General features: G+C 42.5%; 1 protein-coding gene across 1 annotated transcript; it reads left to right on the top strand.

The window, feature by feature from the left end:
- The first annotated feature begins 1,314 nt into the window (after positions 1–1,314).
- Positions 1,315–7,921, top strand: RBM12B (RNA binding motif protein 12B). The gene is made up of 3 exons (XM_050940883.1): positions 1,315–1,605; positions 4,389–4,434; positions 5,157–7,921. The coding sequence occupies exon 3, from the start codon at positions 5,185–5,187 to the stop codon at positions 7,255–7,257; it is 2,073 nt and encodes a 690-aa protein (XP_050796840.1). The 5' UTR covers positions 1,315–1,605; positions 4,389–4,434; positions 5,157–5,184; the 3' UTR covers positions 7,258–7,921.
- The last annotated feature ends 9,175 nt before the right edge of the window (positions 7,922–17,096 follow it).

Below are 17,096 nucleotides of genomic sequence, written 5' to 3'. Positions count from 1 at the left end.
CCGGCAAACGTAGAAACTCTGCTTAAAACACGTGAGCTGAGAGAGGCTTCGAGGTGATCAGGCTCGGTTACGGGTGTGCACAAGGTACACAGGATTCGTTTTTCTTTCTCCTCTTCTGCCTGCACATGGCAGACCAGCCTAAAATACCCACTATGACATCATAAAAGTGTCATAGGGGACGGGGCCCAAAAACTGTGTGTGTTGGTTTCTGATTGGTACAAGCAAAGTTTACACCAAGTAGGGGAGCAGGTGCCTGAAAGTCTGGCTTCGCCCCCAAAAGGTGAGGAAATGCATATAGTTCAGAATGCCTTTAACACTGACTGACAAAGGAAGAGGCCAGGGCAATACCGGTATGGGCAAATCTTTAGGATACAGACAGGAACTTATCTTAACAATGATGTGCCATGATACCCTCCACCTTCCCACAAGTCTGAGCAGCAGAAGGGGGACAGCTGCACTGTGCAATGCTCTCATTGCCAATGCAAGTGCCACAGGTGTGAACATGCTCTGCTGACAGTGGAAGACAATGTGAACACACAACAGCGAGTTTCACTGACCAAACTCTTGGTGAAAAAAATCTGCCAGTGTAGACCTAGCCAAGGCATCTGTCACTGACAATAGGGACCTCATAACCCATTCATTTACCTTGACACCATCACTAGTATCCTATCTCTCGTCCAACCAGAAAACAAACACTCAGCCTGCCAACCCAATGTCAATGCTATTCCAGCCAGCACCACGACAGGATGGGTGGACACTACCCTGGAAACAAGAGGCAGAGATCAGAACAACTGATAATGCTAAGGAAGGATTTCTCAAACTGGAGGACCCCTCGGGGTTGCAAGGTTATTACATGGTGGGTCACAAGCTGTCACCCTCCACCACAAACCCTGCTTTGCATCCAGCATTTATATGGTGTTAAATATATTAAAAAGTGTTTTTAATTTATACGTGGGTGGTCACACTCAGAGGCTTTCTGTGTGAAAGGGGTCACCAGTACAAAAGTTTGAGAACCACTGTACTAAGGAGATGCCAATATAGACCATGAGACTGAAGGTCAGGGATCCCCCAACCTGAATCAGACAGGTCCTTTGCCCACTATGAGGCGGGAGCTCCCCCTAGCACATGCACGCTGCCCACACAGACGATGGCAAACGCAGCTGTGAGTCAAACACGGGTGGACAAGGAAAGGAATGGCAGCCACAGCAAGGCTAGACGCATGCGTACTGAGCTCCGATGCGCCGGCCGCCCACGAACTAGCACATGCGCAGTAAGACGAGATGATGACAGCAAAAAGGTCAGGCAGACATGTACACTGGTCCCGGTTACAAGAAGAGGTTGCGGTGACACTGCCATAGGAAGTCGAGTTTGCACATGCGCAAAGATAAGCCTGGCGTAAATCACTCGGGCGGGAAGAGGCTGCAGGGTCGCGCATGTGTAGCGGAGGCTGAACTGTAGCGTACGGTGCGCGCATGCGTGTTGGCCCGGTCAGTTGGGAAAGGGGAAAGAGAGAGAGGACGCCATCTTGTTGCTGCTTCTCCGGAGCCGCGGGGACACGGAGCGAGGCGCTCTGCGGGGAGCCTCTCCCTCGTGTAGCGGGCAGCGGTGTGTACGTGGGTGGGGCGAGGGAAGCGGGCTGGGGGAGTTCCTCTTCCCCCCGGCGGTGCGCTTGGCCGCCTGTCCCCGGGGCGGAGGGTCTGCGCTGCGCGATGGCCGCGGGGCCGGAGACGCGCTGCCGGTTTCTCCAGCTGCCTAGGTGGGCTCCGCTGGAGTCCCGGCCTGGTCTCTGTGATGCTGTCGCATATGGAGTCCTATCGACCGCTCCGGATGGTCCGCCTCAACCGTGAGCCTGGATATCCGCCCCCGTGCCCCGTCCTGTCCCCTCCCGCCCCGGTGCCGCGGGGAGGCCGGGCTTGTTCTCCGCAGGATCGGATCACAGACGGCCTCTGGCGGCACTGGGGCGCACCTGGCATGGGGGGAGCGACCCCTCCCGGGCCCCGTTGGCCTCTGGATGGAGGATACCGGCGAACGTGCGAGCTGGTGCTGGAGGCTCCCGGGTCGTTCCCCGCTTGGAGGCGGAAGGCGCTGTGCTTTCTAGGCTTGTGATGCGTCGGCAGTGGCCCTAATCGGGTTGCGGAGTGTGGGGACTGAGGTCTTGAGTTTGTGGGATCGCTCGCTGGCTCAGGCTCGACACTTGCTGGCTTCTCCTAAATAGCAGCGCCTCGCCGAAGCCGCCCGTGCAACGGGCCTGTCTGCAGACTTCACTAGATGTTGCTCCAGCGAAACTAAATCTCCTAGTTGATAAACTTCTTGGTTTGACTGTTAAATCCATTTTTTGCCAGCAGCTGATATAGGGAATCGCTTACCGACTTACCAGTTTTGTTCTAATAAAATTCATAAACACTGTTCACCCACTTTAGTTTATTTAGTTTCAGTTAATGCCATCCTCTGGCTTATGCTGGATTTTCTTCAGTTGGCCTTCCCAGACCATGAATTTGATTGCATGGGATCTGGGTATGGGAAATTATACAGTGATAACTAAGCATCAGTGTTATGGAGACCTAGTTTTATGAAATGTTTGATTCTATTTGGTAGTGAAAGTGAGTATGGTATAAGGTTTTGCTAGGTGATGAACTGACAGTATAGTCCTAGTCTTGTGTACTTCTTATTGATGTGTTTTTGAAAACATTATTTAATGAAGCCTTTGTGCTTTGAATAGGTGAGTACGTAGTGCTTTCCCAAAAGCCTTATCCATTTATCTAAACATTTGTTCTGTGAAGGCCTTATTCTACTGCTGATTTGGACTTAACGTTTTAAAAAACAAAACAAAACTTTTTTTAAACTACATTTCATCTCCTTGGGTTATTCATTTAAGCCATCTAATGACTTGTCTACATTTGTTACCATCTCTTGATTGTTTGGATGAACAGCTAGCAAAAATTTATTAGTTTAACTTGCATTTCTATCTGTGGAACAGCTTAACATTGATTTTATTTTATGTGGCGATCTGAAATTAACTTGTCTGGCTCAGGCACGAGAAGTTGTTTATTGTGTCCATGGTGTACAATGGAGAAACTTGACAGTTGTCATCACAGGAGTACTGAGTGTACCTGGTTCTGGGTTGACGACAAAATATTGGCAAATGATTTTTGGTCATAGGAACACAGAAAGGTCTAGAAAACTGCTGAAAGACTACATCAGAATGCTACATGAATTAGTGGGCAAATGGATTTGACTTTTCAAGAAACGAAGGCCCTTTCAGAGAATTCTCTCTCCCATTGAATTCTTTCCTTGCACCTTGGCATTGCTGTTTCATCTATTGAGAAGATAGCATATACAGATGTGAGGAGCTGTTTATCTACAAGTGCAATTATCAAACATTCAGTCTTTTCTAGCTTACAGACTTGCCTATAGAAAGGAAGTATTCTGACAGTTTAGAAGTAAATTAAGGTCTTTCAGATACCAAAATTTGGGCTTTTTTGGTGCTAATACAGGTGAAGTGTGATCAGCTTTTGTGATTAGTAGATGTAAGTGGATCAGAAATCTGAAAAATGTAGGGTAGTCAGTTTGGTATCTTATATTTGTGATAAACTAGGGTTTTCTGTATAATGTGGTAGCATTCTTAATTGTCAGTAGTAGCTTGTTAAAAAAAGAATAATAATTTGGTAGTAATTCAGTGCATGGGTTTGCCTTGTTTCTGTAATATAGCTGTATATAATCCTGTAGTTTGTCAGAGCACATTCAGTGGTTCTTGGCTGCGTGTTTGGAATGCAGCAAGCACTTGCGGGTGGAAAACCGTGCAAATGAGATTTGTTTGTAAATTCATGTACTCATTGAAATCTGTTTGGGATTTTTGGCTCTTTCATGTGATTGTCTATCTTCAGTGCAATATTGGACTGGTGGTGATTAGCATGTTTTGTCATGCACTTCAAAAGCAGGTGGATTTCAGAAGAATTGGACATGTAATCTTGAGCTGGATTTATACACCTTTCAAGGACTGAAGTAACAGAGGGTTTTCCCTCTACCTTATTGGCAGTTCGGTTGAATTTCAACAGTTCAGTGTGGCACAATTGATGACCAGTTAATCTCAGCATGTTTACATCATTTGCAGACGTCACTCTTAACATTTGAATTTCCTTTACTACATCTAAAACGGATTCACAGACAGAGATGCAATGCATAGCAGTGTGCCGAAATACAGTATGTCTCACTTATATTTCTCTTGGAACAAGGAAGGAATTCTCCATATTACTCAAAATTGTGGTTTCAATTCAGTGCTTGGCTGTTAATGTTATCCATTGATATGGACATGCCACAGTAATGTGGCACAATATGTAAACCAAAATTCAAATATCAGCCATTAATTATGTTTCATTTTCTTTCCACAGTTAAGTTGATTTTACAGAATTTATCAGGTCTTCCAAGCAAAAACAGGTAAGCTGCCTAAGGCTTAATGCTTATCACTGAATATTGTCAAAGATCACGCATGGCCTTTTCTCACATACTTATGACTGGGAATTAGGACGTACTCTCCTGAGTGCATGTGGCTGCTGCAGTTAGCATCCTGACTACCTGAAAGAGGCAACGTTGTTGAACGCTGAATAAACATACCCGTTGGTGAGCAGAACTGGTCAGTTGGTAGACCAACTTGTCTGAAAGTCTAAATTCATCATTGTTGATGAATTACTTTACTTCTCAGTGAAGTAGTTATCCTTTTTGTCTGTAATCTTCTACCTAGACTTCACAGTGCTATGATGGAAAGTGTCCTGTTAACACTAAAACAGAAGATTTTGGTCCTTAGTATCAGGTAGAGATTTCTGGCAGGTAGCAACCATGCCAAGAAGGACTTGAGGCATTCCTTACTTATCTTGGATGGTGAGAAGAGTGACTTACGTGGATTTTGTTGCCCTTAAGATAGGGAATATTGACAGTTATGTGCATACATCCAGGTGGAGTAGCTAATTATTCCGACTACTTAATCAACTTTAAGATTAAAATAGGGTCACTGATTGATTTGAATTTGAGAGTTTTTGATTTCATAAATCTTGATTGATTGAGGCAGGGACCTTCCTTAAAAAGGCTCTAGCTTATATATTAAGATACTGTAATAGATGAGTACTAAAGACTTGCTATCATGTGTACCTTTTTGTCTGCAGGTGATTTTTGCTGTGGGTTGAGCTCAGAATGGCTGTAGTCATCCGTTTACAGGGGCTTCCTGTTGTTGCGGGTCCTGCAGATATTCGCCGTTTCTTCTCGGGATTGAATATTCCTGATGGAGGAGTGCATATTATTGGAGGAGAAACTGGGGAGGCTTTTATAATATTTGCAACAGATGAAGATGCACGACGTGCCATGAGCTGTTCAGGAGAGCTTATCAAAGACTCCCCTATAGAGCTCTTTCTCAGCAGCAAGACTGAAATGCAAAATACAATAGAAATGAGCCGGAAAAGATTTGATCGTGGGGGAAGAGAACCAATGTCTGGGTCTAGACGAACAGGTGGTAGTAATTCTGGTGCATCAGGTGTTGGGAACCTTTCAAACTTAGTTGCAGCTATTACAAAAGGAATAAATAAATCTGGTTATGTTCCATCAAATCACCCAGAGTCTGGCTTTCATACCAATGGCACAAGACATGGTGATCCAGGTATACCTAAATCAAACTATAACCAGTCAAGAAAGGAGTCACTGAGTTCAGATGATGTTTATTTATTTCTACATGGCATACCGTACTCTGCAACAGAAGATGAAGTACGTGCTTTCTTTTCTGGATTACGAGTAGAGGAAGTGATCTTTATAAAACGTCGCAATGGCCTAAATAATGGTGACGGTTTGGTAAAATTTGCTACACCTCATGGTGCCTTAGAAGGACTTAAACGTCATAGACAATACATGGGTCCAAGATTTATAGAAATAAGTCTAGCTACTGAAGAACAGTGGATTGAACATGGTGGCAGGATAGACATGAAGAATGAGATTGCTCGTTACTTAAGCAAAGAGCGTTCTCCAACAAGAGGTTCAAACTATACTCATTCAAGAAAACATTCTCATTCAAGATCTCCTCCAAGGAGACAAAGAACGCGCTCTCGTTCACCTCGTGGCCAGGAATTTTACTTACACTTAAGAAATCTACATACCTATCTTGAGAAGAAAGATCTGAGAACTTTCTTTGGAAAGCTGGATGTGTCTAACAACCAAATCAAGTTTTTACTGGACAAGCATCAAAGGAGGACAAGAAATGCGTTTTTGATGTTGAAGAATCAGAAAGATTTTGATATTGCTCTGGAATATCACAGGATGTCTCTTTTCAATCGTCCTGTTTACATTTTTCCTATTTCTAGAAAATCTATGTTGAAACTAATTGAGTCATATGAGAGGAAGAGCTCACAAGAAAGAGATCGGCCTGGACAGGCTGTATCGGAAAAAAGTTATCGGGAGGGGCATTCTGGCCCAAAGATGTGCATATATATAAGAAACTTTCCATTTGATGTGACAAAAGTTGAAGTACAAAAGTTCTTTGCGGGGTTTGCTATTGATGAAGATGATGTCTACTTGCTTTATGATGACAAAGGAGTTGGGCTGGGAGAAGCATTGGTAAAATTTAAATCTGAAGAGCAGGCAATGAAAGCAGAAAGTTTAAATCGTCGAAGGTTCTTGGGAACAGAGGTACTACTAAGACTTATATCTGAAGAACAGATGCAGGAGTTTGGTTTAAATGTTCCACCATCAGCACCAAGTGGAAAAATGCAGGCATATGATAGAGGTGAGCATTCCCGTCCAGCTGGTTCACCACCTGGACAACCACAAGGACTACCTATGCACTCATTTGGTCCTCCTGGGAGCTTTAGGCATCCTTCTGATGTTAGACGACCTCCTGAGGATTTTCGAGGTCCTCCACCTTTTATGGATTTTGGTGGTGATAGTGAACCTTTTGGTAGGATGGATTATGGAAACAATAACATGGGAGGCTTTTCTGAGGGAAGATTTATGTCTGATCCAAATTTCAGTGGTGGTTCTGATCGTGTAACTCCTATTAGATTAAAGAATTTGCCATTCAGAGCCACCCCTAATGAAATTTTGGATTTTTTCTATGGCTATGGTGTCATTCCAGAATCTGTTTCTATACAGTGTAATGAACACGGATTACCTTCAGGTGATGCCATTGTTGCTATGACAAATTATGAGGAAGCAATGGCTGCTATTAATGAGCTAAATGATAGACCAATTGGCCCACGTAAAGTTAAGCTAAGCTTGCTTTAAAGAGAAAATGTTTCTCAGATTAAAAATTCTAGACATCACAGTATTGATGGGGTAAGATGGATTCTTATTTACAATTTTTTGTTACTGGAAGATGCAGAAGAAACAGTTTCCATAAAGAGAGGAAGTTGTAAATAGTGTCATGTTTAGTTATTTTGCATTGGTTCAAATTGACATCTGTAAGGTTTTTTAGAAGACATCTTAGAAGTGTATTATGTTTATTTTTATTTTTATGGCAGATGGAGGGCTCAGTAATCCTAATGGATTGTCCGTTGACTTTGTTCTTGATATTGAGACATGCAAACATGGAGTTGTAATGCATTTGGGGTTTTTTTTAGTTGTGCTTTCGTTCAATGGTTCCATGACTCTTTGCATCCTTTGAAAACGTAAAACCGCTGGTTGACTTGGTTGTACAGACTAGTCAAAGAGAACAATTTCAGTGCCACCTTCATTACTAAATATCCTTGGGGCTATAGTCAACCCTATATATATATTTTAGAATAGGTAAACTGTAAACATGAGTGAATTTCTTATGTGTAAACTGTTTAGTCTTGTTCAGTTTCACGTGGTCACAGGCATCTCAAGTTATTCTCATAAAATTAGTTTCCTGTTCATGTTAGCTGGCTGTGCAACTTTTAAAAAAAATAAATAAAAGGATTTACAGCTATGTGGATTACCTGTTTAAAATTTCTTTGTGTACACTTATTCATCGAACCCTTGGTCAGAATCATGCTGACCATCATTCATGGAAGGGGTGAAAAATGGATATTCAGTATACACTGCTCTTTGCACATGTTGGTCACTTTTGACTCTAAAACTGGTTCTCAACCTATTTATCATTGTGGGCCGCAGGTTGAGAACCACAGTGCCTCCGCTCCCTTCCCCCCTAAAAAATTTCCCACAGTCCTGTATGCCCAGTGCCCTGCACCCAGAGACCCCTTCACAGGGCGGGATCAGGATCGCAACCAGCAGCTGGACCCCAGGACCTGTTGTGTGGGGCCGGCAGCCGGACCCCGCAACCTGGACCCCAGGAGCCTGCCACATGGAGCCAGGTAGCCGGGGTGCCTGGTGGCTAGCTAGGAGCGGAGCACCTGGTGCAGGTCGTCAGCCAGGCCCGAGGTACGGGTCCAGGAGCAGAGCTCACCTAAAACCTGGAGGTGCTGCAGACCCCTGCAAACTCCTAGTTCCAAGCACGCGACCCCCCCCCCCAAACCTGCCCAGAGACCCACTCTTCTGCACCCCTACGGCACTTACCAGCGCCCTGCTGTTAGGAGCGCTCCTCTAGGCTGCCAGGCACTGTCTTTTCCTCAGCCAGCCCTTCCCCCTACCAGACCAGAGCGACAAATTTTGAATTTTTTTTAGCACACAGCTGGGTTGAGAACCGCTCCTCTGAAATCTATGTTCAAAATCTGGTGGGATTTTCTGTTCTGTCTCAGCGTAGTATATTGTCAACAGTGGAGAGTGAAAGTAGGATATGGGTTTTTTAGTGTCCCATATCCACATTCTTGAAACTATTATTAGGAATAAGTTGGTAGTTACAACAAAATTCTTAAATGCAAGCTAGTTCAGTGACCATGCTGTACAGACTTACTAACATCTGACAGCATGTCAATGGCACCTACTCAGTTACATCCAGTTATTTACTGACCTTTTCCTATAGGAATGACAAAGACCTTGGCTTAAATCTAGATGTTTAGAATGCTTTTCTAAGTAGTATGCTGCTACTTTTAAAATTGAAATGAGCAATAGAAAGTGAGGTTGCTTCTTGTTTCTTTTGTAGTTCAGAAAATAAGTTAGGTTCCCTCTATTTGTGATATACTTTGCATTATAAGATATAGCAAGATCAAAACATGATTGTTTAAATTGAGTGGGAGATTTACAAAACTGAACTAATAGAATTTAGATGCTTAAAAGTCTACCCTGTCTTTTATCTGACTGTCAGAGACCCCCACAGTATCATTTTAATGCATGAGTTCCCTATTGTAACTACCTTCTTACAATTCAAACAGTAAATATTAATACACAGTTTAATTCATTGCAAGTAGTGTAAGGGAATAAGGTAAAAAATCTCAATCGTGATAGTGGCACTCTTACTGATAGCTCTAAACTATACAGAGTTGTGGCTTATTACTGTATTTTAGAACAGTTCTGAGTTTTTGTAATAACTTTTAGTTCTGCTGATGCCTTCATCATGTAAAGCACTGTTCATGTGAGTTCCATGAGTGTTTGCCAGCATTCTTGTACTGTAGAAGAGAGAGAAGTTTAGGTTTTCTTACTCCTTGGCCAATGAATTTCTGGGGTTTTGTATGATCTGGATATGAGGGTTAGTGTGTGCCACTGCATATCAATGGAGAAAGGTTAAAAGGAGCAGATGAAGAGCCAGAACTGTCAATAAGAGAGAGCAGTTTTTGGCAGTAAAAAAGGCATGTAGATGAAACAGCCTGCCTTTTGAATTGAAAGAGGAGGGGCTGATTAATCAAAAACATTCATATATCACACAAGCATGCCATACAGTGCATTTTTTCCCCTTACTAATCTTATCTGGGACACCATGAAAGTAATAATGACTTGAAATCAGTTTGGATTTTAATCAAAATAAAGTTTGCTTATGATGGGGATTTGTTAAATGTTACCTACTTATAGGAACACAAGCTTGCATAAAACTTCACATGAGATCTGTAACACATTAAACAATTTGCTATAGGAAAAGCTTAATTACTTTTACCAAATTTTTAAAAATGAAATGCTGGAAAACTTCTGGCCGCTTTATTGCTACTGAAATTTTTTCTATCATTCAGAAATTTATTTTGTGTACTAATGTTAGGAATAGAAGAAGAAGAGCAAGCAGCATTATCATCTCTTATATTTTTCTTAAATAAAGAATTTAAATGGTAACTGTTTTTGAATGTTCCTTGTGAGTAGTCCCATCTTTTTTTCAAAGGCTAGGAAAATGGCTTTCAATACTTCTGCTTTAAAGATGGAAAAGGCATTGCTCTGCCTGTACATGGAGAAACCTGTGAGCTGAGAAATTAAGAGATACAGTAAAACTTCCAAAAGTGACTTAGGCTCCTGAGTTGCGTTTAAAAATTTTACCTACTCTTGCCTCACATTTAAATTTCTAGTTGAAAGTAGTTTCGTAGTAAGCTGGTTTTGAGTCCTCCTGCCAGTTTTTATTTTGAAATAGCACTTAAAATCAATATCAAAACTACTATTCCAGAGAGTTGTCAAAATAAAGTGAACATAATTTTGTCTAATCTCTGAGTTAGAAAAAAATTCCAGACAGGAAATCTGTCATTGCAGTGACAAATACAAAATATAATAAATTTCATCTGGAAAAAGGTTTTGGTAAGATTTCTGTACACTACTTTTAACTTATTTTAAAGTCCACAATTCTTCCAGCTCTTACAAAACCCAGTATCTCAACTAATGGAAAAAATTGCTAATTCTTTCAACCAAGTTCCTGCATTTTTGAAGTTTTAGAATCTTTATGCTGCGTACTAACAGGCATCTGGAAGTAAAAATATATAAATCTCACAACATATTTGCTGTTTCTTTGAAGTGTGTAGTTCTATGCAGCTGTCTATATAAAATGGCTTCTCCATCTCCAGGGCTGTAGTTCATTATATATTTTACTGGCAAGTTCTTTTTATCGATAGGCTAGAACCAACAGTTATGATAGGGAAAACGGAATCTTTCAGTAATTGTACACGGTAAGAAATAAAACTAACTAATGTACAGGGGAAGATATTTTGGGTAGACTGTTAAAAACCCATTTTTTTACCATGTTTAACTCCAGTGACTAATGAACAGTGAAAAGAAAAGATGGCTTTGATAAAGATTTAGACCTCTGCCCCTTTACCATATAAACTCAGAGCCAGCGACATCAATGAAATCCTTAGGAAAGATCCAACTCGATATTCCTCATTTTTCTATGGCAAAAATCCATAAAGGTCATCTTCATACACTATTAAGGAGTAAAATTTAAACCTCTTGCAGGTCACCCATAATTTATAATGGTCTTGGATGTAATAGTAAGCACTGATCCCCTGCAACCTCCAGTGGTGGAAATGCCAGAAGAACATTATTTAACAAAGAAATGTTGCCATGAAAAATATGTACCTATCATGGCTTTCTTAATATGTCAGGGCTTTCTTGAGTGTTACATTTTGGCTTTCTAGGTTAGCTACAGTCATATTCTACCATGGTTCAGTTACTTTCAGACACATCATACAAGTCCTAGATAGAGTCTTTAGAAAAGTACATTGCAATACTCAATTCATCTGGCTTAGAGGAAAATTATTGGGAAAGGATGCTGATGAGCTGCATTACTGTACTGGGAAAAGGTAGCTGGAAGCCTAGTTCTCCAGTATTTTTACATATTATCTACCTGCTTAGATAAATTCTCTATTCCCCGGTATCAAAGAGATGGGGGCAGTGCCTCCAGATAGAACAAACTCAATCTCAAACTGAAAGTCGAGTTGGATCTGGTCTGTATTGATGCAGGCAGTGGTGGCACTAAGCATTCTTGGATGGCTTAAACTGTAACATTGAATTTGTATCTTTTGAGACACTGGGCTGATGTTTTATTAATCTGCGAATATATCTGGCAATGCAGCACACTGTTGTTCCCTCTGCTTCAGAATCCGCCACAATCATTGTCCTCTCTTTGATGCTGTTCTGACAGAGTCTGAAGCTGCTGAGCAGTCTTCCTTCTTAGATGCCATTCCTGAAGTACAGGAAATAACTCATTGGCAAGGAAAGTGCTGGACCAGTAGAACAAATGTTAACCTCACTGAGCTAGGCTCAGGCAGCAGTGTGGCATGCCAAAATCACCACTATGCTAATGATCTGGAACAGGTAGGTCTCAGGTACTTGTCATTAAGGCAGAGGTGAAAGATAACAAGGTATATTTGGGATCTGATTAAGTGTTGAGGTTTGCAGGAGAGTGATATGCTCATTGCTGATTAAAGTCAAGAAGGAACTGACTGGTATTTTCCGAAGAGCAGCATGTATACTCAGCAGGGGCTGGTGTGCAGTAACAATTAAGGAGCCTGGCTTCTGCTACCATCAGTGGCCCCAAAGCCTTAAGTGCTAGGGAAAAATGTGCTGAAGAACTAACACCCAGCATTTATGCAGCCTTCTCATTCCTATTTTTAAATATTCCACAATCAGAACTAAGCTACTGCTATTGATAATGCAGAAGTGAGAACAGTTCTACACTCTACTGATAATAAAAATGGATTAGTCAAAATCCTATGCCTTGTACTACATAGGAGCATAGGTCTGCTGAAGGAGGTGTCACTTTCACTCAATTTTTTCACTATATCTGTACTTGAAGTACTACTTGACAGTTTTACAAGAATGTGAAAATACAAATTTGTGAGGTCTGTTTTCAGATCTAGAATAAAATAAGGAAAGGCTTCCCAACTAGAATCTTGAGCATTTGATTCACTGGTTTATAGATTGTAAGGCTGAAAAAAAGACAAGTGTTCTTTCATGTCAGTTCCTGAATTTGGTTGTTTTTATATTCCATACTGTGCTTTGTATTTAGGGAGGCCAGTGTTTGACTTTTCCACCTCACCTCCCCTTCCCCCACCCCTGCTATTAATTCAAACTGAGGCTATGGTAAAACCATCTATATAATCAAACATGAGCACTGGTGGAGATATCTCACACGATCCCTTGTTGTAAATGACACTTCAGGAAGTGCACTTCATACCTCTTCACACAAGTCCAGGAATTAAATTGTATGCAAAAAGGTAATAGTTCACACAGGTCTTGATCACATTACATTTATTCTGAATTATATATAACTCAAAATAATTATTTTGCATCACCCCTCCCCCACTTATGACATATTAAAGCCTAGAAGTATAGGTATAATGGATCTTTCTGCCTTAGAAATTCCAAAAATGTCAAATCTAGATTCCCCTGCTTTTACGGGAACAGAGGTTGGAGGTTTTAATGTGTATAGAAAACTCTCCCCCACAATAACTGAAGGGGGATGAGGGGAATGTCAGATATTAAGTAGATGGCAACAAAAACAGTTCAAAGTAGTGGAACTAAAAATTCATTGCTCTCAATTCCTCAGCTATGTTTTTTGTGAGATTAGACCACTCTTCTCTAGTTTCTCAGATACATTATAGATTCAGATATTTTCTAAGAAACAAGCAGGAAGTATTAAAACAAACCTTTCATATCCTTCTCATGCATCATAAATACAGCAAAAGGGATTAAGTCCATATTTTGCACTTTTGCAGGTCACTTTTCAAAATTCTTATTAAATTGAGCAATTTAGAAACCAGGTTAAAATTGTCCAGCTCACAGTATTGTGGCTGCAACAAGTGTTCATTGTCAAGTTACATTCTAATCAAAAGTACTGTTTAAAAGATTGCTTGGTAAACTGTACATGCATACTATAGATGTTTTAATATAGCTAAATGTAAATATGTACATGGGGGAACCAAGAATGTACCCCATACCGTATCGTAAAAGCAGTGACTGAAAAAGATTTAGCGGTTGTGGTGGATAGTCAGCTGAACATGAGCTCCAAGTGTGACACTGTGGCGAAAAGAACTAATGTGATCCCAGGATGCATAAATGGGAACTTTGAATAGGAGCAGAGAGGTTATTTTACCTCCATATTTGGAACTGGTGTGACTGCTGCTGGAATATTGTGTGCTGTTCTGGTGCCCACAATTCAGGAAGGATGTTGATAAATGAGAGAAGGTGAAGAGGAAAGCCTGGAGAATGATTAAAGGATTAGAAAACATGCCTTATAGTCAGGGCTGGCGCTACCATTTAGGCGACCTAAGCAATGGTCTAGGGCGCCAGAAATTTTGGGGGGCGCTATTTTGCCGGGGGGGCGGCATGCGGGTCTGGTGGATCTACCGCAGTTATGGTGGCAGACAGTCCACTGCTGGAAAGGCTCTAGTGGAGCTGCCGCAGTCATTTTGGCGGACGGTCCACTGGTCTAAAGGCTTCGGCGGACCTACCGCAGTCATGCCTGCGGCAGGTCCTCCGGAGCCTTTGGACCAGCGGACCGCCTGCCGGCGTGACTGCGGTAGGTCCACCGGGGCTGCGGGGGGCGGCGAAATGGCCGTCCACCTAGGGCGTCAGAAACCCTGGCGCCGCTCCTGCTTATAGTGACAGAATCAAGGAGCTCAATCCCTTTACTTTAACGAAGAGATGGGATATGGGTAATTGAATTACAATCTGTGAATACTTACGTGGGGAACAAATATTTGATAACGGGCTCTTCAGTCTAGCAGAGAAAGATACAACAATCCAATGCCTGGAAGTTGTATCCAGACAAATTCAGACTGGAAATAAGGTGTACATTTTTAACAGTGAGAGTAATCATAGCAGTGTAGGACTGGAAGGGACCTCAGTAGGTCATCTAGTCCCTTCCCCTGCACGGTGGCAGGACTAAATATTATTTAGACCATTCCTGACAGGTCTTTTTCTAACCTGTTCTTAAAAATCTCCAGTGGTAGAGATTCCACAGCCTTCCTCAATGACTTGTTCCAGTGCTTAACCTCATTTAGGAATTTTTTCCTAATGGCTAACCAAAATCTCCCTTGCTACAATTTAAGACCATTGCTTCTTGTCCTGTCCCCGGTGATTAAGGAGAACAATTTATCACCCTCTTCTTTATAACAACCTTTTATGTACTTGAAGACTCATGTCTTCTCTGAGTCTTCTCTTCTTCAGACTAAACAAACCCAGTTTTTTCAATCTTTACTCATAAGTCATGTTTTCTAGACCTTTAATTTATTTTTGTTGCTGTTCTCTGGACCTTCTCCAATTTGTCCACATCTTTCCTGAAGTGTGGTACCCAGAACTGGACACAGTCCTCCAGCTGAGGCCTTATCATTGCTGAATAGAGTGGAAGAATGCCTTCTCATGTCTTGCTTACAACACTCGTACTAATACATCCTAGAATGTTTGCTTTTTTTTTTGTAAGAGTTCCATTGTTGACTTACTTAGTTCGTGATCCACTATAACTCAGATACTTTTTTGCAGTACTTCTCTCTAGGCAATCTTTTTCCCGTTTTGTATTTGTGCAATTATTCCTTCCTAAAGGTAGTATTTTGCATTTGTTCTGTGTTGAATTTCATCCTCTCTATTTCAGATCATTTCTCCAATTTGTCCAGATCATTTTGAATTCTAATTCTGTCCTCTAAAGCACTTGTAAACCCTTCCCAGCTCTGTATTATCCACAGACTTTATAAGTGTACTCTATGCCATTATCCAAATCACTTACGAAGATACTGAATAGAACTGGACCTAGGCCAGATCCCTGTGCAACCCCACTCGATATACCCTTCCAGATCAGTTGTGAACCATTGATAAAAGACGGTTACTCACATTTGTAACTGTTGTTCTTCGAGATGTGTTGCTCATATCCATTCCAATTAGGTGTGTGCGCGCCACGTGCACGTTCATCAGAAGATTTTTACCCTAGCAACGCTCGGTGGGTCGGCTGGGCACCCCCTGGAGTGGTGCTGCTATGGCGTTGGATATATACCCCTGCCGACCCAACCGCCTCTCAATTCCTTCTTGCCGGCTACTCTGACAGTGGGGAAGGAGGGCGGGTTTGGAATGGATATGAGCAACACATCTTGAAGAACAACAGTTACAAAGGTGAGTAACAGTCTTTTCTTCGAGTGCTTGCTCATATCCATTCCAATTAGGTGATTCCCAAGCCTTACCTAGGCCGTGGGGTCGGAGTGAGATGTTGCAGAATGCAAAACTGCTGAGTCAAAGGCTGCATCATCTCTGGACTGTTGAACCAGAGCATAATGTGAAGCAAAGGTGTGGACTGAGGAGCAGGTAGCTGCGTGACATATCTCCTGGATAGGTACACGAGCCAGAAAGGCAGCAGATGAAGCCTGAGCCCTGGTAGAATGCACAGTGATGTGGCTTGGGGAAATATGAGCCAAATTATAACAAGTGCGGATGCACGCCGTCACCCAAGATGAGATCCTCTGAGAGGAAACAGGTAGGCTTTTCATTCGGTCTGCTACTGCAACAAAGAGTTGGGGCATTTTACGAAAGGGAGGAACTCAATATAAAAAGTGAGCGCTCTACGGACGTCCAGGGAGTGTGAGACACCTTTGCCTGGGTGGAAGGTGGTAGAGATGGCTGCCAAGTGTACCCTCGGTGATGATACTGCTAGGCCCTGCTGTTTGAGAGACCAGAGGTAGTCCAAAATAGAGGGGATCAAGACCTCAGTGGGAGTAAGATTAAGCGTTTTGCACCAGCAGGAGAAACGCTTCCACTTGGCCAGATACGTTGACCAGGTGGAAGGTTTCCTGCTACCCAGGAGAAGTTGTTGTACTGATGCAGAGCAATGTAACTCTGACCGGTTTAGCCACGCAGCAGCCACGCCGTGAGGTGAAGGGCCTGCAGGTCCGGGTGGTGAAGTCTGCCGTGGTCCTGAGTTATGAGGTCTGGGTGGAGTGGCAGGGTAATTGGGTTGGCTATCGACAGGTCGAGCAACGTGGTGTACCAGTGCTGCCTGGGCCACGCTGGAGCGATCATGATGATGCGCGCTCTGTCTCTGTGGAGTTTTAGCAGGATCTTGTGAACCAGCGGGAATGGTGGGAAGGCATAAAGGAGCTGGCTCTTTCACAGCATCAGGAAAGCGTCCGAGATCGATCCCAGGGAGAGACCTTGGAAGGAGCAGAACATCTGGCATTTCCTGTTCTCGCGGGAAGCGAACAGGTCTATGTGAGGAAATCCCTACTTCTGGAAAACAATGAATAACATCGGGGCGGACTGACCACTCATGAGACAGGAAAGACCTGCTGAGTTGATCCGCCAGAGTGTTCCGAACG

The sequence above is a fragment of the Gopherus flavomarginatus genome, chromosome 2, assembly GCF_025201925.1.
Source record: "Gopherus flavomarginatus isolate rGopFla2 chromosome 2, rGopFla2.mat.asm, whole genome shotgun sequence".
Classification (NCBI taxonomy): Eukaryota; Metazoa; Chordata; order Testudines; family Testudinidae; genus Gopherus; species Gopherus flavomarginatus.
This window is presented reverse-complemented; position numbering and strand designations above follow the sequence as displayed.

What these genes read in the sequence shown, in the direction of transcription:
- RBM12B (XM_050940883.1), top strand. Translation starts at nt 5,185, where the DNA reads ATGGCTGTAGTCATCCGTTTACAGGGGCTTCCTGTTGTTGCGGGTCCT.